We start from the raw sequence: 24,442 nt of genomic DNA on the forward strand, positions 1-24,442 counted from the left end.
CACATTGCAATGGAAAGCCTATGGAGAGCTTTAGGCTGATTAATACACAAATACAGTACAATTTAAGTGACTAAATAGAGAAACTCAAAGGGGTATTTTAGAGTGTTATTCGTCTTTGTTAGACACAGTAAATGTTCAATAATTTTTTTAAATGGAAAGATGAATGTTTTCTTACATAGTAATTATCTTTTTTTAAAAAATCAGATTTATTAGATGTAATTTACATACAGTATATTCACTCTCTTTAGTGTACAGTTCTATGATTCTGACAAACACATACAATCATGTAACCACCACCACAATCAAGATGTAGAACAGGTATCTTCCCTCCTCAAATTCCCTCGTGCTCATTTGGAATCAACCCCTTCCTCCACCCCGCTATAGTTTTGCCTTTTCCCTAGTGTGATATAAATGAAATTATATAGTACATACCCTTTTGAGTCTGACGTCTTCCATTTAGCAAAATTTACTTGAGATTCATCATGTTGAATGTTTCAGTAGTTATTTTCTTTTTATTGCTAAGTTGTGTTCCATTGTATTGATGTGCCACAGTTTATTAATTCAGAGGAAGGACATTTGGGTTGTTTCCAGTTTGGGGCAAGCATGAATAAAGTCTGTATAAATATTTCGATTAAAGTTTTTCCATAAACAAAAGTTTTTATTTAATTTTGGTTAGTATGGAGAAGTGGCATTGCTGGGCCATAGGGAAAGTGTATGTTTAACTTTAAAAGAAACTGCAAAGCTGTTTTCCAAAATGGGTGTAATGTTTTGCTTTCCCACTAACATTGAATGAGAATTCCACTTTCTGTGCATCCTTGTCAGCTGTTAGTATTGTCTTTAAAAAAAAAAAACAACTTTGCATTATCTCTTTTTGTCATTATATCAGGTGTATAGTCAGTGGCTTCTTTTAAACATCACAACTATAAATTTAAGGGTCTGGTGAGTATGGATAGTAAGAATGTAATGTATGATGGGACAATTTTTTTCATCCACGCTATTTTTTTTTACCCAAAAGAGTATGATCTTATCAAATCATTGTTAAGAGTTAAAGTACATTTAATACTATAATTTAAGTACATTTAAGACTATATTTTTGCTTGAAGACTTTTACAGAAAATAAGCCTAAAGAATTTATTCCTCGAATCCTGACAACCTTGAATTCTAGTCCTCCCATATTTAATGGGAGTCTCATGGGATGCTTTCTTAGAAAGACAACTCATGCAAATCTCTATTTAAAATATCACTGACCCCTGAGGTTGGATGAAGTCTTTGTCCCGTAAATTCCAAGCTCAGTCATACTATTAAAAAAAAAAACCATAGTAATTGAGTTTTGCTAGAAGTCCAATAAAGCAAAAGAATTATACCATTATTTCTCACATGCATTTTTCCAACCTATCCTCACATCGCTGACATACTCCATCTCAGGCAACCTGGTTTTGTCTGTTCTGTGGCTGGCCACTCTAACCTTTCGCTTACCAGTAAGACATAGGGGAAACACAATTTAAATTCTGCTGAAGGATTTGAGCATTCAGTAACTCATGGACTCTACAGTATAGTCTGAGCAGAAATGGACATTTCACTGATTTTCACATCCAGAAGCTACCCTTTATAGATCTCCAGGAGAATCATCCCTCCTCTGATTTGTGAATTCCTGATCTTGTAGCATTCTACAGTTGTTCAACGAGGGGCTCTGGAGGACTAGAAAATTCAGTGCTTTTTATAGAGTCTATAGGAGCCTATCACATAGGTTCAGTGTCTCTGCCAGTGCCTTGACTTAATCCAGAAAACATTCCTATTCCAACCTCGATACAAATTGTCCTGTTGCTTCTCTTTTCATGGAGAAAGTATTTTCTGCATGAGGGCATGGACCTATGCCTAACACAAAATATCCATAACTTTCTAGGAATTGGTCTTTATTTCCTGACAGAAGACATAGATGCAGTTCCTGTATTTGTAACATCAGTCACTTTTGTAAAGCTTGGTGCTTTCATTTTGTCTTTCTTTCAAAGCCTTTTAAACAACACTCATGACTTTTCTCCTCCTGCTAGTGGGAGGCAGCATTAAACTTATCTGGCATAAGAAAGATTTTGTGCAGCTAATTTTATCAGATGACTCAAAGTCATTTCATTCGGAGCTACTTATTTCTCTTAGTGGAATCAAATAATGTAAATCTCCTAGACGTTCTTGTTAATGGTTGGTGGAAAAACGTGCGGGTGGAAATATGTCTTCCCCATAGGTACTTGATAGCATTTGATTAGAGGCCAGGCATGTAGCAGCTTCGTGAATCTTCCTTTTTGTTTTCTGTTTGCAGATTTTATTCTTCACCGTACAGTATTGCAACCAACCGCATGATTCCACAGACATCTATCACGCCATTCATTGCTGCTTCCCCTGTCTCCACATACCAGGTATGTCCGATTTACCTGCACCTTAGGAGATATCTTTCTTGCAGTAATACACTATTTAGAGGCAAAAAGGACACAGTAGAATGAAAAGAAAAAAATTCTCATACACTTTAATCACATCTTAATGTAATAATACTCAAGTTATGAGTTAGCCTATACTTTCAAGAGCCTGTTTGCATCAATTCACTGGATAATAAAATCCACTACGCTTTTCATTCTTCCTGCTGAGTTTTCATGATTATGCTACTGTCCAACCAACCTTAATACAGCTCTCTCACCACTGGGAAATTATTTTGTTTGTTGTCTGTTATTTTGTTTGTTCATGTTCCCTATTGTGTCTTTTCTAAAAGCATATTTCTAGCAATTCCTTCACTCACTCCAGGATATTTTATCACTGTCATCTCATTTTGTCATGGTTGTCCTGGTAAAGCTACACAGATAGATGTTAAATCATACTTCCCAAGAAACAGAAGAAATTATCAAAGTGGTAAAAAGTTGTTCCTATTCCCTGCTCTTATTTCATTCTCAGTTCCAGAGAGACCAAAAGAGACCTCAGGGGTTCCACATGTTGAAATGCTGGAAAGTCTGAGACTCAATGTGTGTCCTCCACTAGATATTATAGCCAGTTAATTCCAAGTACATAGGTGGATTAAAATAGTCACACTTCTCCCTCAAACAATACTCCTTATTTTATTCCTCTGAGTTATTACATATGTGATATTAATCTCCTCTCTACCTAATGTTGTTCTTCAAACAGTTCTTCCAATTCTAATTAGAAAATGCCTATATATATGCTGCATGTAGAAAGTGTCTAGTGTCATTTCTTAAAAGTTTGGAGGGAGAAAGAAAGAGAGAATGCAAGTGTGTGTATGCATGTGCTTCTTGAATTTTGCAGCTGGTGGGGGTGTATGTTATATAATGAGTAAAACTGTAATGATACTGATGCTATTAATTCAGTGAAGTTTTGCCTTGTTCAGTCACTATATACTTCATTTCAGGATATCCCAGCTGTCAGAGAATCAAACTTAAGACTATATGCACTTTTCCTTAACTGATTCCCCCAAAAGCAGACCATTTTCTTTCTTTTTCTGCACTCAGATTCTTGAAACATATCCGTGGGCAAATGGAATAGATTTTCATTTGAATTACATTAGAGGGTCTCTGAATGGCTGATTTCTTAATTGCCTTTCCTTGGGATCCATGAGGCTATGTGCAGGTTCTGTTCAGTTTTTGTTCTTCCTGCAGGCCTGCCTGGTTGTAATGTGCGTGTGTGTGTGTGTGTGTGTGTGTGTGTGTGTGTGTGTGTGTAGGTTTCCTTTTTTTTTCTAATCTTGGCCTCTGTTCCAGCCAAGACCACCCATTAAGCCACAGTGTAGAGCACTTTGGTGACATGAATAAAATATTCACTGAAGAGTGATTTTACTTGGGAGGGCTCATAAGTGGAATTTAACTCTGGCTCCCTTTTCTCAAAAGAAGAGATTACAGCAATGATCTATGTTGTTGATTCTCACCTTTCACCAGGTTTTTTCAATCCAAAGTGTTTTGGCAATTCTGTGTGTGTGAGTATATAAAAAAAAATCTTCTGAGTTCTCCACGTGACATTCAGCTCATACGGGCTGACTTTTTCATTTGGCTGACACATGGTACATTTAAGAATAGTTGGCTGGCTGACATACTCATTTTTATGTGTTATACCAATTACCATGAGCAAAAATAATTACAAACTTGCTTAACTTCGGTTAAACCTAAATAACTGCCCCAAATTTTTGGTTTATCTCTTTAGCTCTTACCACAACTTTTACCACTTGGACATATTTCTAAAATGGGATCACTTGAGCATTTGAAGTTACAACTGATGACAGAAAAAGAGAAAGTCTTAGCAGTCAACTCTTGCTTCCTTCATTACTTGCCAGGACATCCCTGAAAGCTGATCTTCAAATGGTCTCTGAGGCCTCCTAAAACTTTAGCGTTCAACATCAACCTCAAAATATGCTCCAAGACCCAGCCTGGGCCATGTGGGCACTGAAGTCAGCTCCACTGATAGGGGAAGTTGCTTTACCTTTTACCTTGTTTCAGGGACCAATTTAATCAAGTCCAAGAATTCCCTTTTTACCCTTGGTTTTGAGCACGAATTAACTGTAAAGTCAGGTGGACTCCACTTTCTTATGACCTAGTGTGACTCCACTGAACACAAGAACCAAGTTCTCTCTATGATTGCTTTGTGCTAATAAATGCTGTTTGATGCATAGGTCCAGAGTACTTCATGGATGCCTCATCCGCCATACGTTATGCAACCAACAGTAAGTGTTCTCAGTCACCTGAGGCTAATATTTCTATTATCCAAGTACAAGCTTTTGGAATGCATAGAAGCTTTGGGGTAAAGCTTTTGTTATATTATGTAACTCGTTCAGGCAGCCATATTCTCCAGATAAAAAGCTGTTCCTGAAATTCTACAAAAGCATGTACAATAGATAGCTAGAGATCAACATAGACATAGAATCAGATAAAGAGAGAGGGTGAAAAATCAAGAGAGTGAGAGAGAGAGAGAGTGCCTGGAAACTTTATTAGAAGAAATAGCAATCAACCATTCAAGCTGAGTCTACCATTTCTTATGCATGAGGAATTTCTGCTTTATGCAGGAACTCAGAACTCCAGACAATTAAATTTATTCTACAGGGAAACTCTTTGTTTCCCTTCTCTTTCTGATATGCTTTTCTTCCTTTGGCCACAGTCTGATATGCCTTAGGGACAATTTGGAGTATCATAGACAAGTTTTGACTTGAAGCAATATATTTCAAATATGAAGGTAGTTGTCTGCTAATAGATGAATTTATATAGATAGATGGCAAGGTGTGTAAATATTTTCATGTTAATTAACTATAGCAGTTTTCTTTTTCTATAGTGGAAATTTTCTCTCTGCAAAATATTCAAATTCTCTTGCTACTTGCTAGATTTCCCATTTTATGGCACAATATTACATCAATTCCAAGTGAAAAGTATGACGTATTACATTAGAATCTAGACTGAAGGCTAATGATTGCATTTATCTTTGCCTAGGTCTTCCAGGGTTTCTAGCTCTATAGAAGTGCGAGATAGAGATTTCAATAGCAACACACTCATGAGAGTGTGAGGCAGGGGAAAGAGCCCTAGACTGGAAGTTGTGTGACAAGGTCTCTGGTGACTCTTCTGGGTATGCTCTCTGTGCATTTGTTTCCTTTTCTGACACTATATACTTAATAGTGCTTTTGTGAGGATCAAATGAGAGATCATATGTAAAAGACAATGTAAAAAAGTATACATGCTATGCATTATTATTATCATTGTCCTCATTATTACTGAATGTGTTCATTATACAAGGAAGAAGCAGTGCTAAATTTTAACCCCTTTAGAAGATAAATGTAAGTAAGTTAGTATACATTAAAGACCAGCGAGCTAAATATGCAGACATCCATTTCCTGAACTCAGAAAATTAGAGAATCTGGCTTTCATATCTGAGCAGGGTCCATTTTATTTCTTTAAATAAGGAACTTTTCATGTTGCTCCAAACATTTTGATAGTTTTTTTTATTTAAAGAATAAAATATATGTAGTTTACCACAGCAGAACTTTGTACCATATTTTGCAAATCCCTTTATTTACTATTATTTACACACCTTGAGGGCTTTCTGAGTTCATCTAGTCTATGTTTTATAAATCATACCACTATGCAACAAATCCAGACTACACTTTTCTGTCCAAGTCATAAGGTAAAATTCAGTTTGTGCTGCCAAAGCAATACATAGCATAGCAAAGACTGAGCCAACGGAGGAAAAGGAAAGAAGTCCTGCCAAGTTCTCAAAAGGAGACTTTCTGGAAGGAAACAACCACCTTCTAAAAAATGTGTTCATCCGTAAAGCACTAATACTAACTTAGTCCTCATATTGAGTTTTAACACCATCTCTTTGTGGCCAAAAGGAGTGCACATCTGGCAAAATCTGAATATTTTACCAGATGTCAAACTATGTAAGATTCTTCAGTACTTCCAGATCTATTAGGGGCAGGGAAGATGGTTGTATGGGACTTTATTTCAGCTGTCACTCAGGACTTTTACAAAGTTTTTCACACACCTCCTTTTCCATTCCAGTACAGCTTCAGCCTCGTGTTTGCATGTATTATTTATGCGTGTGTATTATTAGTGTGTGTGTACATGTGTGTGTGTACTTTAATTTGTCCTTTTAGATTTTCCTTGCTGTGGCTACTACTCAGAGCTGATATCATATCACTTCCCATGACTAGATTATGCATCGTGCTTGAGCTTAGGCCACTAGGTTTAAATGTAATGTTTATGGCTGGGGTGGATTCCTGGAAAAATAGAAGCGGCTGGGCCACCCACCACTTTGCTATCTTTTAGATGGAGAAAAGGGCAAAACAGTATCATGGAAACACAGAGTTTGTACCATCAATTATTTCCCTGTAATAATCTTGTTGGCTGTCCATATTACATAAGTAACTTTACCCAACTGGCTTTAATTTTGTCATCAAAGTGAGGGTAAATCACCCTATGATACTAAAATATAAAAATATTCAAGCCATCTTAGACAACAAATCAAAAAGCCTGAATCTGAGAAGAATTAATGAGGAACTTGATGATTAACAGCATGGATTCTTGGTTGAGCTCATTAGGATAGGAAACCCATTTTAGCAAGGGGGTATTGAGCTATTTACGTAAACTTTCTGAGCCACAGTTTCTCATCTGTAACATGGACATAAGAATACACAAATAATTATGTTTTGTTCATTAAATGAAATAAGGCATTAAAGCTCTTAAAATAATTTCTGGAAAAGAGCACTCAATAAATTATTATTATTTAATTATATTAGTAGACTTCTCATTATGCTTTAAATTATCCCAGTTTTATCAAATGAGTGTTGTTATAAGCAGAAAGTTGAAAATAAGCAACTTTGTTGAGAATCATCTATTTCTACCACATTCATAGTGCTAATTACCTTACTTTGCTAATGAGTTTGGTGGAGACACTCTGTGGCTATAAACAAGACAAATTGCTTACATTGGTACTTATTTCACTTACTTTCTAAACGTTCAACACCTAAAACTTAAAAAAAAAAATGCCCATTGAGAATCTCCTTTTTTCAGTAACTGGAGACTACTTTACAAATAAATTCAAGGTGTCAAAATCTATGTCTCAAATATATTGCCCATAATTCCAATTTGCTTGCAACTTTTCTTCTCTATCACATTTTCTCTTTCCTCACTTTATGATAATTTCATGCATGAGGTTTCATTGTACAGGAATATACCTCTCCTATCACCAAGCGTGTACACTGACTCCTGAGTTGGAGCCAGATGTATTGCCTAGGCTAGAAGCCCTTCGGGTTCTCTCTCAGGCTTGACTTAAAGGGCTCTAATGTCTCAATCTGGTTTGTATCTGAAAACAGTGCTTCCGTAAAGTTCTAAAGTAGAGTGCAATGTCCTTGATCTCTTTGCTAGGGAGGATGAATGGGTAAACTGGAGGGGCAACAACTGGTAAGAGAGAAATGAAATGGCACAGAGAACTAAAGGGAACAGTAAAGGCACGAAAGAAGAATAGAAAACATAAGCATATAATTTCTAAAGTTTGCCATTTAAGTTTGTTTCTTTGTACATTTAATTTTCTAAGTAATGTGCTTGTAGATTTAGAAAAAAAATACTCTGGGAAGAAAGGATAGATGTCTCTTTGCATGGATTATAATTCTGATGTTTTGGAAAGAAAAGAGATTTCTGTTACTGGACCCTGGGAACTTATCGGATCTCCTGGAAAGCTGTCAAACCCCACGTAGAGAAGCAAGAGCATTTCTGTTTGCCTTTTGTTATTGTTCACCTGAATAGACTCTGAGAAGACAGCACTGTTAGACTAAATTAGGAATTCCCTTTTTGCTGAGAAGAAGTAAAAATGCTGACTTTGTCAATGTAGTTGGTTATCTGCTTCTGCTTCTCAGCACAGTCTATACTGCATGCTGAAATCTCACCATTGCACTGACAGAATTTTAATAGTTGATGGATTGCACAAAATACCTACTCTACAGAGCAGTATGTTACATTGCAATGTCATATGAATACACAGTTGAAATTGCTGTGTTCCAATACATTGGATATTTTGTTACATCTGTATTACTGACAAGGAGAAAAGATGATAATTTTCAAGAGGAAGCAGAGTTCCACTTTCTTAAACTTTATTTAAGCTCATTTGAAGCATAAATCTTCTGTTCTTGATATGGGTAGTGTTATATCATCTCAAGGAGAAAGGTCAGCTTTCATTTTGACTTAATTACAAATTGGTTATCTAATTACAGTATTCTAAGAAATGCAAGATGCCCTTATTGAATCAATACACGATTTGTTGCCATGGCAACAAATGGCAAAAAAGTTGCAAGCAAATAAAAAATTATAATCGTTATGATTAATGAACCCTGAGTTTTTAGCTAAAGAGAAAATATAAACTTCTTCTTTACAACCAGGCTGTTTAAGAAGCCCCAGAATACTTAATTTGGTCATTCTTTGCCCTTAAACACGTAAGGCCTAAGGCCTAGTTTTAGAGTTGTGTCCTTCAACTCTGTAGGTGTGTGTTTTGAGAAGGCATTATCACCAAATTTGCCCTAATTACTGTAGAAAATAGTCCTGGCTTTGCTACCGTTAAATATAACTTCAAAATTTTACGATAATTTTTCAAATGTAATCTCAGCAACTTTAGTAAAATAACTTTAAACAATGAAATGCAAGGCTTATAATTCAAAAGAAGTGTATAGAGTATAAAAGATTTTCCACCTAGGATCCCTTCATTCATCATTTCTATTCTCCGGAAATACACATTGTAAACAAAATCAGATATTTCTATCCAGTCAATTTTATATGCATATGAAATTATATATTTGCATGTGTGTAAATGTGTATTTTTAATATAGAAACAATATTACTCTACAAATGTTGTATTACGATTTGCTTTATTTTTCCTCAATAATAAAATGTTCTGGATGTCAATAAATATGAGCCATATATAGATCTATATCAATTTTGATAACAGCTCCATTGTCACTATTGTATAAATGCACCAAAAGGTGTACTTTCTTGAAAACTCAAGACAGTAATATTACACCCTAGTGAGAAAACGTCTGTCAGATAAGTTGCTGACACAAAAGATATTTACATTTTAAAATTTGATATACATTATTTTCAAATTGCCTTTTAGATAGCAGTTTTTCTTTCTCCATAACCTCAATTAAAAGCAGGTAATCTCAAGTTTTAAATATTTTGTTAATGTGGTAAATGTCTCGCTCATATTTTATTTTCATTTCTGAATCCTATGAGTTGAGTTGATTTTCACGTGTTTATTGACTAATTTTGTTTTCTTTATCTCTGAACTTCAAGTTGGTTTGCTTTGCTTAGTTTTCTTTTGAGGTACTGATCTTTTCTTATTTATAAAAGATCTTATTACAGTTAGTAAGTTTATAGTGTCATAGATAATTTAAATATTATCTCAGTTTACTTTAAATTTTAATTGTATATTTGTCACGCAGATTTTTGGTACTTATGTATTCAAATGTATCAGTCTTTCTTTTAGAACAAGGGTCAGCAAACTTTTTCCGTAAAAAGCCAAACAGTAAATATTTTCTGTTTTGTGAACTATATGGTCTGTGTCACACCTACTCAATTCTATGGTTTATTGTGAAAGCATCCATAGACAATACATAATGAATGGGTGTGCCTTGAGTTCCAATAAAACTATATTTACAGAAATAGGTATGGCCACATTTGACTCACAGCCTATATTTTGACAACCCCAGCTTTAGAGCATCTGTATTCCATGCAAAATACCTTAATCACTATAGATTTAAAATGCCATATGTTTTCTTACTATGCTTATAGTAAATTTTGTTTAAAAATGTTGTTACCTTTGAAGTTTATTTTATAGCATGAGATGAGATTAAGATTCAAAGTTTCGTTTTTTTCATTTTTTTCCCCCAAACGTGGAACCAATTGCCATAACAAATTTTACCAAAGAAGCCCTCTATATTTCGTCCTCTGGCATAAATTTTATGCCAATATTTATTACATAATAAAATCTTTTTATCTTTGTATCTGTTTTCCAAATGCTCTTCTGTCCTGCTTCTCTATTTCCTTTGAGCATTGCTCTATTTTGACTGCTATAACTGACAATACCTTAATCAGGGGTGTCCAATATTTTGGCTTCCCTGGGCCACATTGGAAGAAAAATTGTCTTAGGCCACACATAAAATACACTAAAACTAATGATAGCTGATGAGCTAAAATAAATAAATAAATCTTATAATATTTTAAGAAAGATCGTGAATTTGTGTGGGGTCACATTCAAAGCCATTGTGGGCTGCATGCAGCCAGTGGGCCACATGTTGGGGAAACTTGCCTTATAAACTGATAGGAAATGTCCACAATATTTTTTTTATTGTTTCTCAAAAATTTTTCTAGCTATTTTAGATTTTCAGATGAACTTTAATGCGTTTTATGAAGTTAAAAATGTACTAAAATTTCAAATTATATATTGACTTTTGGGAAATTTAAGAATATGACATATTTACAACATTGAATTTTTCTATACAAGAAAAAGAACTTTTCGTCTACCCAAGAATTCTTTTATGTATTTTGGATCACTTAATAGAGTATCAGGTTTCCGCCATATGTATTCTATACATTGCTTAATGTTTTCCTGGCATCTTAGTATTTTTGTTATTATATGTTTTAGTTTTTTGCTGTGGCTATAACAAGGTAGCACAGACTGTGTAATTTATAAAGAAAATAAGTCTATATAGCTCACAATTCTGGAGGATGGAAAGTCCAAGAGCTTGATACAGGCAGCTGGTGAGGGCCATCTTGTTATGTCATAACATGGCAGAAGACATCACCTGGCAAGAAGGCAAAAACAAGAGAGCCAGAGAGAGCTTCCTTTTCTAACAAAGCTATTCCCACAAATCTAATTCCATGGCAACATTAATCCATTCATGAGGACACAGCTGACATTAATCCATTCATGAGGACACAACACTTATTTCTAATGTGTAAGTTTTGTAACACATGAAATAAATATTCTTCGGCATTGCAATTATAAAAATTTTATTATATTTTCTCATTGATCACTTTGGTGTATAAAAATGTATATACTAATTTTATTCATTTAATTTTAAAAATCTATTAATTGTTCAAAAGTATTGCTGAAATTTAGAATATATATATAAGTTAAAATATGCATATAAAATACCCATTTCCTCTTACCCAAAGATTAGTACAGTTAATATCTAATGTTACATGTTTCCAGATGTTTTTCTGTATTTATATCAATATCTACCAACTTATCTACATCTACAAACATGCATGCATACAATATACCCATTATATATATCACATGTATGTGTATATACCATTTACCAAAATGATATCAGTCAAATGACATCACACAATATGTGCTATTTTCAGTGAATATTTTCCATTTTTCCCAGTTGAGAAATTTTTTATCATCTCTCATCAAATTTTCCCAATTGAGCAAAAATGTTATTTACACTGGTTTACCCAATCCAGGAAGCAATCAGTGACCACATATTATATTTGGTTATTGGGTCATTTGAGGCTCTTTTAATCTGGCAGTCTTTTTTCCCTTCCTGTTCATGGTTAGCTGTCCTCCCATGTATCCCACTCTTGCAAAATGTTTGGTTGATTCTTCATGATGCTGTTTAGCCTTTTCTTCTATCTCATATATGAAACAATTTTTGTAACCAGCTATCTTTCTGAATTCCCTCATTGTTTTCAATCGAATTTTTAATTCATTCTCAGCTTTTCCAGGTCATCAAAAATAATATAATTTTCCACCTGATTTTAAATCTTTATATTTCATAATTCATTTTCTGGCCAAATGGCTTTGGAATGTATCCTTTGACTTATTTCTTATCATAATGGAAATGCCACTATGAATTATTTTTTAATTTAGGTATAGATGTTGAACTTAATCAAAGATTTTTTGAAACTATTGATATTATTTTCCTTTTGCCAATTTTATTGTATTAATATATTTGTAATTAATTGTATCATAATTTTTAATATTTTCCTAAGGTAGAATCATTCTGCCATCAACTCCATTTGGTTATGATATATCCCTGTTAAAAATATACTTCCGGATTATACTTGTGAATAGTTTATTATCTTGGCATCAGTTTTTATTAATAAAATTAGTAAGCTATTTTTGTCAGGTTTGAATATTCAATTAACAAAGACTTTATAAAGTTAATTTGGAATAATTCCTTTTTCTCTAATTGCAGAAACAATTTTAAATAGCATTAAAAAAAATCTCTTTTTGGGGATTATAAAATCTTCATACCCAAGACTATCTTAGTTTTGGGGAAGAGATGCATTTATTTTACCAAATCCAGTTTAAAAAATAATCTATTACTCCAGTCAGACATGTTCTCAGGAGGCTAAAACTTTATAATCTATTTAAGAATTTGTTAAGGTTGGCCCGGTGCGGTGACTCAAGCCTGTAACCCCAGCACTTGGAGAGGCCAAGGCAGGCAGATTGCTTGAACTCGGGAGTTTGAGACCAGCCTGGGGCAACATGGCAAAACCTTGTCCCTACAAAAAATACAAAGAATTAGCCAGGCATGGTGGTGCATGCCTATAGTCCCAGCTACTTGGGAAGCTGAGGTGGGAGGATTGTTTGAGGATAGAAGCTCAAGGCTACAGTAAGCCAAGATCACACCACTGTACTCCAGCCTGAGCAACAAAACAAGACCCTGTCTCAAAAAAAAAAAAACAAAAAACAGAATTTGTTAATACCATGTATGATCATGATCATGAAGAACTCTGATTGTTGCATAGTTGATAGTCATGTTGCTGAATGATCAAATCAATTGGATTGTGAAATGCCAGGGTCTTAACAAAATTAGCATTATCTTTTGCTCCATGACTAGTTGTTGATAATTAGATCATAGGCCACATAGTTCTTAAGTTAAATGTAGTACAAAGTAAAAATAATCAGTTGCCAACTGCCTAATAAGGAATTTTTAGGTATGAGCAAGTTGTAAATCAATAATTTGTAATTTTTAAGAATGTATAGTTTTTAATGCCCTTGATTGTCATAAAACTTGAGGAATATTTTCCTCACATGCTCGCTTGATTCAGTCTTTCTTTCCCTTAGCCCTTAGCTATACCAATCATTGACTCCTCATCTTATAATATTGAGAAACTTGGGTTCAATGAAAAAAATCAACAAATAATAAAAACAAATATTCTTGAGCATCAAATATGTGTATGATATTTTTCTAGATATTATTGGAAATGGAGGAGAGAAAATAAGAAATAATTTGTCCTCAAGACTTGAAATATAATTGTAGAAAAACATTATATGCTCAGGATAATTTAATTGAAAAGATACAGTTGAAAATTTGTCAAAATTTTAGTAATTATATAACCTAAAAAATGAAGAAGCCTCTGTGAACAGTTAAGGACAGAGAAGAACAATGACATAAAGATGACCTTAAAGGATGGGTGATGTTTGTGGGGCTAAAATGAAAAAACGAGAACATTTTAAGTGAAAATAATACACAAAAAGTATGGGAGGAGAGTCTCAAGTTATTTCAAAGGGGACTACGGGGGGAGCAAATAGCCTGGCTTAAGTGAAATGTTTATATTAGAGAACGAGGGAAATATTTGGTTGGAAAGTTAAATTGCTACGTATTGAAGTACAACTTTCATGCAGTCAAATCTGGCAGACTTTCCTACACATTTTTTATTAGCTTGACAATCTCAGTACTATTGTTTAGAATTTAAGTTTACTTTGAAAAATGTAAAACAGAAAGAGTAAGTTATGTCACTGGTGTGTGCGTAAAAGTAATAATATGCAGTGGAGTAATGTATGAATCAATTATAAATAGAAAAAAATAAATTCTGCTACATTATGAAATGCCATTGTGCAAAGTCTTTGTATATAAAGTCATTTTATATTCCTAAATAATTTTGGAGGTAATGTTTATCTTCCAAGTAGAGTTCCTGAAGGCTTCCTGCTGTCTGAGATCCCTGCCTCCTAAGCACAGGAGTGTCTAGGGGCAGTGGTGAGTCTAGAATCTTTTGAAATACAAAAAATATGCTTTAATACATTTTTTAAATTCTCAGATAATGGTGGTTGGAAGCTGCCAAGTGCTAGGCACCAACACATCTCCAGAGTACATAGGGATGCATCTATTAATAGATGGCCACTGTTTCTATACCCAGTAACGTAAAAATTGTCCCAACTGAAGTATTCTAGCTCTGTTACTGTGGGAGTATGCGGGGCATGTGTGTGGTATGTGTGCATGTGGCCTATCTTTCTGCATGTGGTTTTCTGTTATTTTACTAACAACCTTTAAAATGAAAGACTAGCTCAAGACATAATGTATCACTTTTTAGAACAGCAGGCACAGCATTCTGGACATGACACAATTGACAGCTGCTAAGAAGAAAAATTTCAATCATACATGATCTCCAGTGTGTCCTTGGATAGTATTTAGAATTTCTTCATTACTTCATCATTAGTAAAGCAGAGTATCACAGCTTTGCCAGTTCCTTCATAAAGATGTAGATGATGTTACTTCCTTAATAGCTATTTAACATATTAAATATAATTCAAATAGAAATAATGTTAAATATCCAATCTATTAAATTCTTATTTCCTAAAGAAAGAAAATATGCAGCTAAAATAAAGTCCTTGTCAGACTTTCTAGAAAACAGCAAGTTACCAGGGCAACAATCATATAGAGGTAGGCTAAATCATTTATTTTATAAATGTTACCAGGGTAACAGAAACTACTCGTGGAAATCACTGAAGGATTTAGGATGAGCATACAGATAGACCATGGAACTATTTGTTCTTTCATAGCACATTGGAACAAAATGTCCAAACATATTTAAAACTTTTAACACTTATGTGAAGTATTTGGGTATTCATTAAATAGATGATCAGAAATGGGTTCACATATTGAGAGTATTCTCAAATGTGAAGAGTACATCTCAAATGTAAATCAAAAGATATTATTTTTGATTTCTTACTGCTCAGTATGTCATTGGGATACTTTATTTTACTCTGAATTTTGACGTTGCTAGATTAGTTCTAGAGAACCTAGTTATTTCTACCTAGGTGCTATGTCTGCAATTTAGGATCATGGTTAATGGTGTTGATTAGCATGAGGCTTGAGTTTTATAGGTCAACCAATTAGGGTGTACGAGGGAGGGAAGTAGTTAATGGAGAGAGGGAAAAACTATACATATACATATATATGTATATGTATATAATTTTCATGTGTGTGTTTGTGTATGGCGTGTATGGATTAATCAGGTTTGCTTAAAGAATTGTGGAGTTTATAGAGTTACCTTTTTCAAAATGATAACACAAATACAAGTAAAATGCCTTTAAACTTTTCTACTGCCTAAGAAGAAACTTACCAAAGATAGGAATTAAACTTACATTTTTCTCCCTGTTTTAGAACAATTGGTTTCCCTCCCAATAAGACTCTGTCAGAAAACAAATAATTCTAATATGTTCATCTATGGTTAACAGTTAAGGTATGTGCAAAGTCTATAAGCAGTAAAGAGGAGGAAGTTACTCACTCTGGAGGGAGTAGAGGAATAAGAACAAGGCTTCACAGAGGAGGTAACTCCTGAACTTGGTTTTGAAAACTAAAAGGAGTTTTTTAGACCAACAAGTGTTGGGTGTCAGGCAGGAAGGGTGCTCTGAGCAAAGTGAACAGTAGATTGTAGGCAGGGTTTTGGTCCTATTCACCATGTGCTGCAGCTGGTGAACATCTAAGAGAAAGCAAGGTATTTTTATAGGCTACCAGGTGCCTCTAACACTGGGGCATATGCATGACATTTGTGTGCCCTTCAACAGTTCTACCACAGAAGGTATCACTTAATCATGATTAGGGCTGTTGTCCTATATTCCATTAAACATGGCATCTTCTCCTAGAGTTCCGTTTGCATTTCTAGGCAAAGCCTCCTCACCAATATCCGATGTGCCCTTTCACAAGTTCTCCACTCAGAGTTGAGTGTAATATGAAGAGAATGTTATTGATATTACTTGGGTATCATAAAGTAATCATTATAGCCTCTGCACAAGGCTAATTAGTTCTAATTATCTGAATACCCCAGGTGAAAGTGAGATTTCTACTCCCCTCAGAACCCCAAGAATGCGTAGTGTCTCATCATTTGACTGTCAACAAATGCTTCGTTGCTAAGTTATTCAAACAATAAAGTAAGATGATAGAGATTCTAAGAAAAAATACCAGAACTTATATGTCCACATGAGTTTCTTTTTTCTATGCGATGAAATTACTTTGGGAGGCCTTTTCCATTGATGCCATCTTAGACTAGGACATTTTAAAAATTTATTCTTTGGGAATAATTTTCAGAGATAATTTATTAATCATACAAGTAAAACAAGTTCATCAGGTTATATTCACATGATAGAAAAATGGAGAAATACATACATAATAGATAGATAGATAGATAGATAGATAGATAGATAGATAGATAGATGATAGATAGAATGGGTGGATAGATGATGAATGAATGGATAGAAGGAAGGATGGATGCAGGGATGTGGATGGATGGATGGATGGATGGGTGGTCAGACAGACAGAATATAGCTAATAGATATCCTGGGACATGACACTAGTTCTTCTTTCCCAACTACAGTATAATTTTATTATTTAAGAGTTTATTCCATATAGTTCGCAATATTTCTCCCTTTCTATTTTGTTCTAAATAAATATTTGATAATAGGTTACACTTTATAGACTATTTCTGCATTGGCAAATATTAAGACACAAGCTTCCAGGTGCCGTTAGACAAGGATACTGACAAAGGTTTCTGAGGAAATTAAAGACGTGCATCTTCTCTGAAATCAAACCCAAATTATTAGGGAAAATGATGCTAATATTAAATTTGTCTTTGTAAGTTTGACCATTAAATATTGTCATTGCCAATAAGGAGGTGTGTTAAAAACAATTTAGGAAAATTTCTCTTATGTTCATAATGTAGTATTCTAATTCCTTTTCAGTTGCAGATTTTTTTATATCAGCTGAAACAACTGTGTTATTCAGCGTAATGTCGTAATTGGCAGTTACATCTGTAGAGAGAAACATTTTCTTGTGGACATTTCTTTTATTAACTCTCAGTAAAAGCCAAGCACATGTTAACTTTCAATTTTGTGAAGAAATGTATAGGGCAACTACATTAATATTCTTCAGGTATGTAAGTTTCTTATAACCTATCTTGATATAAGAATGACTCAGTAAATCCAATTGGCTGACATGTGGCTTTTTTGGTGTTTATTTAGTCTGAGCCAGGATGTTATTAAATTTATACCATCTGATTTACAGTTTCAACTAGGTACAGGCTATTTTACCTCTCATGGAAAAGATGGCAAGATTGTTTAGTTTGTGCCAGAATTTTCCTTAATAAATGTCTTCAAAGCTCTTACAGGAGCCCAAGCATGTACACAGTTGGGATCTAGTAGTTCTGTGCTGTTGAGTGCTTGAGAGGCAAATTTCATCTAAAATATTGAGGGCAGGCATAAGACCTCTTGGCTATCATCACCAGGTGGCTCATAAAGTGCTCATGACTTCAACAGTACTAGACTCTGATGCACTTGCCAAGATGAATCAGGTGTAAAATGTACTCCGTGGTAGCAAACGGAACTAATAGAATAGAACTATTTGATGTGGACCATGAGAATTTAAAAGTATCTGCACAAATTGATGATTTGGCATCAGATAAAGCTGATATCAAACCATTCTATCTTACAATAATTACTCAATATGTTCAGCAGACTCTGAAATCTGCACTTGAGAAGTGACAGAAAAACTATATCATCAGCAGAGAAAACATCTTCTTGCTGACCTAGGAAGGCATACAAATAGTTCAGTTGGCGTCACACCGTTTATGTATAATATTTTACAAATTAGGGTGGTACTTGTTCCCTTTTATATCACTTAACATAAGTATAATTTCATTGCACATAATTGAGGAGAAATAGAAACAAGCTGAGAAAACTGAAAGCAAATTCCAAGAAAGAGGATTAGTCCTCATCTATGTTAAAAAGAACATTGTGCTCTTGGCTTTATTTTCTTATTTAGCATAGAGAAAATCAAGCGAATTATCAACTTGGGTTCTGAATAATAACCTTAAAACTTCTATTGAGAAGAGAAACCTTTTATCAAAGAGTTATTCTTAAAAGGTTCTTAATCAATACACATTAGAACCATTTCTGCATAACAATGTTGTATATTAAAAATCAATTCTTACTTTCCGATAAAGGCTTTTATCTTCTTTGTCTTGTATCTCTAAGTATTTTCAATCAATACTGAAAAATCATTATGCTTCCAAGTTTGTGTTACATGATACATGTCCAAATACTCAGATTCTGATATCACACTCCAAAATAATCTAACTTTCTGAGATGCATATATGAAATTTATTTCAAGGAAGAGTTTATATCATACATGGCATGAACTGATGAATGATTGATGGATACTACATACACATTACTGTCCATATATGCTGAAAGCTGACCTCCATTATAGATATTATTTAACCAAAAGACTGACATATACATGTAATACAAATGTGTGTTTATATGAGGTTATTCAGAGTTACATTTAAAGACTGAACACTGTTGAGATTTGTGGTATTAATTAGTAAGGAAGAGAATATGGTGGATGCGTGGGTCAAAACTGACTCTAGGAAATTTCAGCCTAGGTGGCTAGGTAGAAAGTGGTGTCCTTAAACTGAATTAGGATGTGTAAGAGAAGGCATAAGTTGAGGATCAGGGATATGTAGTTCCTTTTGGGCATGTTGACTTTTCAAGGCCAGATAAAGATTTTCAATATGTACCTCCAAATACAGGTTTGCCACCCAAGAAGGGTAGTAATAGACTTATGAGTCATTTATTCCTGTTGGAGAGAACAGATGAGATTTCTAGCAATTCGCTTACTTTTCTTAGTAATTACCATGCTTGATCTATGCAATAGCTAGTATTGTGCATATGATGAGGTTACCTTAAATTTACTAGTCTTATATGTACTAAATTAAATGCTTGCATATGCCCCTTACAAGCAAGGTTGTTTAGCAACCCAATTATGCTTTTTCTTATACCTATACTCTTATGGCTAATTATGTATTGTATTACATATGTCTTTTTGAATTAATCAAATGTATATGCACTTGATGTTTCCTCTTAGGGAATTGACCACAGTGATAAGTTAGGAAAATAGAGATACTTCAAATTAGAAGAAATCTTAGGAGCCCCCAGTGAAGTCTAGCAGTTGATGTAAAGGTTTCGGAAATTGTCCTGTGTATCCGTGAAAAGCTGTTTCATTTCCATTTTGCAAACATTTCAGGAAACTTTTTTTTATTAAATTGTATTTCTTCCATAGCCACTAGCCCAGCTAGTGGAAGAAAAACAAAATTCGAAAAGCACAGCAACAAGCCTCTGCCTAGTAAAAACCAAGAAAGCAATAAACCTTTGCCAAGCCTGTAAGAAAAATTTAAAAGTCCACCGTTTATTTATCTTGTTGTTTAGATGTATCTGTCTCATTGTTAGTCATTGTGAATGCAGGGATTTATAAACCCTACACTATTATCACTGGAGGGTTCCCACTGCTTTTAGAATAGAGTGTTCCTAAAAAAAAAAAATCCATTTCTTTTACTTTATTGACAAGAATAGATTATTTCAGGCTTTGCTGGATAATCCCATCTTTGGCCTTTGGGGCTTTAAACCGTATTTTTCTCTAACGTTCTGGTTGATGCTGGTAATGAGAACCACTTTTACTGATCATAGAAGTATGAGCTCAGAGTGACTCACTAATTCCAATGTGTTTCCAATGGCCAACTTGCAAAAGCTACATAGGGGGATGTGAGAGCTAAATTACTGAAGAACATCATGTTTTCCTGTGGGGTTTTTCCATGCCCTGAATATTTTATACATGCTTTTTGTTGGTGTTTTCTTCTCTGTTCTATTTGACATTTTAAAGAGCAGAAGTTTAAAGTAAATTTCTTAAGAATCCGTAACAGTATGCCCGTATCTCCAGACGAATGTTTACAAATTGGATTGTGGCTCAAAGATTTAACTTTCCTTCATGTCTTTTTCTAAATACAAAGTTCAAACCGAAATTGTCAAGAGTGAGGATTCATTGACAGACAATCAGCAGGATGTCCTTTTAGTGGAATATTACCTGTGATACAAAAGGATTAAACATTTCAAATATTAACCTTTAATCTGTGCTATCTAATTACTGACATCTGAACCAGTATCAAGGAATTTGTCACTTTTTCACTTTTGTAATTCTAACAAAGAAAAGAAGCAAGAAACTTAATTCTGCATCTGGAAAAAACTTCTAATGCAAAAGCATGTAGCTTTAGTCTTTTCTCTTGAGATGGACTAGGATGTGTTCCCTGTATTTCTGATTTGTGAAGATTCAGCAAGGCAGCTCTGTTACTGCAATCACCCTTGCTTATGAAGTTATGTAGACAGTCCCATGTAAATCAGAATGGTCCAACCATTTGATCATGTCCATTTCTATTACACATGGTCAGGCATATGATGAGAAATGTTCTGGCTAACACAATTTCATCTTATAACTGTCCTAGAAAATGAAATAAATTATTACAGCGTTGGTTTCCTAGCAGAGCCAAAATTATGCAAGGAGGAAAGCCCTTCTACTTTTCCTCATATCCCTGTACTCTCTCTGATAAATCTTTCTCTCTTTCCCCCTCTCCATTTATTTTTGGTGCTATACAGATTCAATTTATTAGACAATTACTAAATTACCTCATATTATTGCTTAAAGTGTATCTTCTCTTCTTTAATTTGTTAAGTTTAATAATCTTCAGTGAATATCCATTAAAGAGCATATGCTTTTCCCCCCATTTTGAATTGTTAAAAGTCATTAGAACTAGGATTTCAAGCCAATCTGAAATCAGCTAGATATTCCTTGTATTGCTTTTATTAGAAAACTTACTTATTGACTGTTCAGGGGAAGGACATATTTGTCCTAAAGCAGGCTGTTAATTATCATGAAAACTTACCTATTGGCTGTTCAGGGGAAGCACATATTTGTCCTAAAGCAGGCTCTTAATTATCATATCAGTCTAGCCAATATTGTGATGGAATACTGCAAGTAAAGGAGAACCAAAAACATGTGGGTTGTATTTCCAGAAAAATATATGTTATAAGAGAATACGAAACATGTGGATTGTATTTCCAGAAAAAAATGTATGTGTATTTGAAAATTAAAGATTCCTTAGGGGAAGAAAAACTTGTTTTAAATTTTATTAATCTCAAGGTATTTAAAAATCTTCTGAAAGAATTTTAAAGGCTGCAAATTATAATTATCATGTAATTAATTAGTTCCTGAAATGTTTTCAGCAGAATCAAGAACATTTCTGTTGCCTGGACCTTGGAAGAATGACAGCAATGAAAAAGTTCATATTCTTTGCCAGTTTTTTTCTCTTAACACTGAAAATGTTAAATTGCTCTATAGTTAGTGACTTATTGGAAAAATGAAACCAGTCATTCATTCCTCTATTCATTCAACATACATTTTTTGGGTGTCTGCTATGTGCCAGGCACTGCCATTCTATATTCAGTTAGAATACAAAACCAAACCAAAAAAAGATCCCCTCTTCATGGAATGTATCTTCCAGCAGGTGAAAAATAATTTAAAAACTAAAAATGCTATGGCAAATGATGTTAAATATTTGGAGCCAGATTTTGGTAAAAATAGCAAGCAGGTGTAATTTGTCTTTAAGAACTCCAGCCATTATTTTCAACATCTTTTCTTCCCACTTGGCGATGTCCTTCCTTCAAGACGCTTAGATGTTCCAAAAGGTCATTCTTTCTCTCTTTTGCTTTTTCATTTAAACAACATTTAAAGAGAACCCGCTATGTGCCAGATATGTGCTGCACCATATTCAGAGATTTAATGCAGTATAAATTATGTATAGTCCCTGTCTTTATGAAACTTCCAGTGTATCGGGGAAGAGAGAAATCAAATCAGTATTTTAAGGAATAAGAAATTAAACTGGCCATACATTCTATTAAAGAAAGATTCATGGGACTCTAATCTCATGCGTGTGTGTGTTTGTGCATGCATTTGGTGGGATTCTCTTAGAGAGGGTCATGGGAAGCAGAAAACAACCGTCAACTCCCACTAAACTAATAGTGGATGCTTCTCCCAAAACCCCTCCTGAAAAATTTGATCTGGTTATTAGCATCTTGGGGTAAATGAAGTTATCAGTAGACTTAAGTGTGTGCAATATTTTTCCTATTACTTTGTAACAAAACGTTTGTGAACCTTCTAGAAAATTCCAGGCATCAGCAAGAAGTTCATTGGTCTTTTGGGTTTGGAGTCTTCTATGCTTTGGAATAATGTCCTCCTTATTCGGGGTACAGAGAAGTCCTTCACTCTGTCTTTTCATGAGGCAATTATATAATATTGTATATACTATCACAAAAGATTAACCTGAATATAACAGGATAATGTATTTATGGATGAAGGAAGTGAAGCTCAGAGAGGTTAATTGTCATTACTAATATCACACTAATTGGTGGCAGAGCTGGGACAGGTATGCTTCAATTCAGTTAACACCAACTCTATTTCATTATATCTGGCTTGATTTTTTCATTAAATTTTGATATTTCAGGTTATATAATTTAACCTAGAGTAAATCAAGTTGGCAGATTAATAAAAAATTATTATTGGATTCTTCTGTATATGGAAGACAAAATATTAGTATGTTATCTATGTCCTTTAATGCCAATTACATTAGCATATGAAGTAAGATATTTTTTAATATTTTAGCAATCCTATCATTATATCTTAAGTGGAAAGGAGTTTTATGATTTAGCTAAAAGCTTTGATTTTGACAGACATGTTCATCCAAATACTATCATAATTTAATTCTTTGTGTCCTAAGGTTAGTTAAAACCTTTGATCTGACAGGCACATGCATCCAAATGTACCGTAATTTAATTCTTTTTGTCTCAAAGTTATGTTATGTTGGGTGATATGTCTGAGGTAAATATGCCTTATTTTTAATGTTCATAATCACTGAATAAGACCCACCTTAATATTATAAATATTGTAGCGCTATTTCAGGTTATCAGATTAATGATACTGTTTGCACTTTATAAAAAGTAGATTAGATAACTATGAGAAAATTCTATGTAAGTATCCAAAACTATATGCTAACATTCTTTTCCATTTCTACACGTAAGATAGTTTATTGTTGCAGCATATAATTAATTTTGAGCATTATACAACATTTTTATTTAATTTTTTAAGATGAGACTTTTTTCAAAACCCTACATATTAAGTCTAAAAGATCAAAGAACTCTGAATCAAACCCAAATTGAATAGTTTCTTCTAAAGTAATAATATTTTGTCATTTTCCTTATATTAGATATTATCTGCTTGTAAAACTAAAAAGTTATAAAAACAAGCAAAAAGATGTATCTTTTTTCTTTTTATATATGCTTGAATTATTTTTAAAATGAGAAAACAATTTTTAATAAAGGTGGAATATTTCCTACTCTTTTAAAGAGTTTTTCCTAATTAAATTTTAAAACTACTTAAGAAATTTTGCTTATAATCCTGCATTTATGTAATGGCATTGAGAATAATTTGCCAAACACACAGACCTTATAATACTACAGAAACAAATCCAGAGAGCTTTACTGACCAGCTACTGACTCACTAAATGAAAGAAAAAGACCATTCCCATTGAAAAATAATATCAATATTGAATTATCCATCCATGGCATGGGTGTCTACAGCATCTCTTCCAGGAGGTCAGAGATGGACAGGTAAAATGAAGAGCCAGAAAAAGAATTTCTCATAAAAGAAAGTAGAGAAATTAAGCTTTCCTGGAGGAGAAATGCAGCTGTTCGAGCTGTGGAATTTCAATGCATGCAGACCTCACATCCATCTCATATATAGGTGTGTATACAC

At 33.9% G+C, this 24,442-nt stretch overlaps 1 protein-coding gene across 12 annotated transcripts in view; it reads left to right on the top strand.

Annotated features, from left to right (window-relative positions):
- Positions 1 to 24,442, top strand: part of RBMS3 (RNA binding motif single stranded interacting protein 3) — a 1,476,433-nt gene that overhangs the window by 1,343,305 nt on the left and 108,686 nt on the right. For 10 of the 12 annotated variants that reach the window (XM_034956011.3, XM_055109591.3, XM_055109592.3 and 7 more), the window contains 2 exons: positions 2,312 to 2,408; positions 4,655 to 4,705. In XM_034956011.3, coding sequence (XP_034811902.1) covers positions 2,312 to 2,408; positions 4,655 to 4,705 — 148 coding nt within the window. The remainder of the gene's footprint in view (positions 1 to 2,311; positions 2,409 to 4,654; positions 4,706 to 24,442) is intronic. The other 2 variants (XM_057301645.2, XM_057301644.2) reach the window with 1 other exon arrangement.

The sequence above is a fragment of the Pan paniscus genome, chromosome 2 (genome assembly GCF_029289425.2).
Source record: "Pan paniscus chromosome 2, NHGRI_mPanPan1-v2.0_pri, whole genome shotgun sequence".
Taxonomy (NCBI): Eukaryota; Metazoa; Chordata; class Mammalia; order Primates; family Hominidae; genus Pan; species Pan paniscus.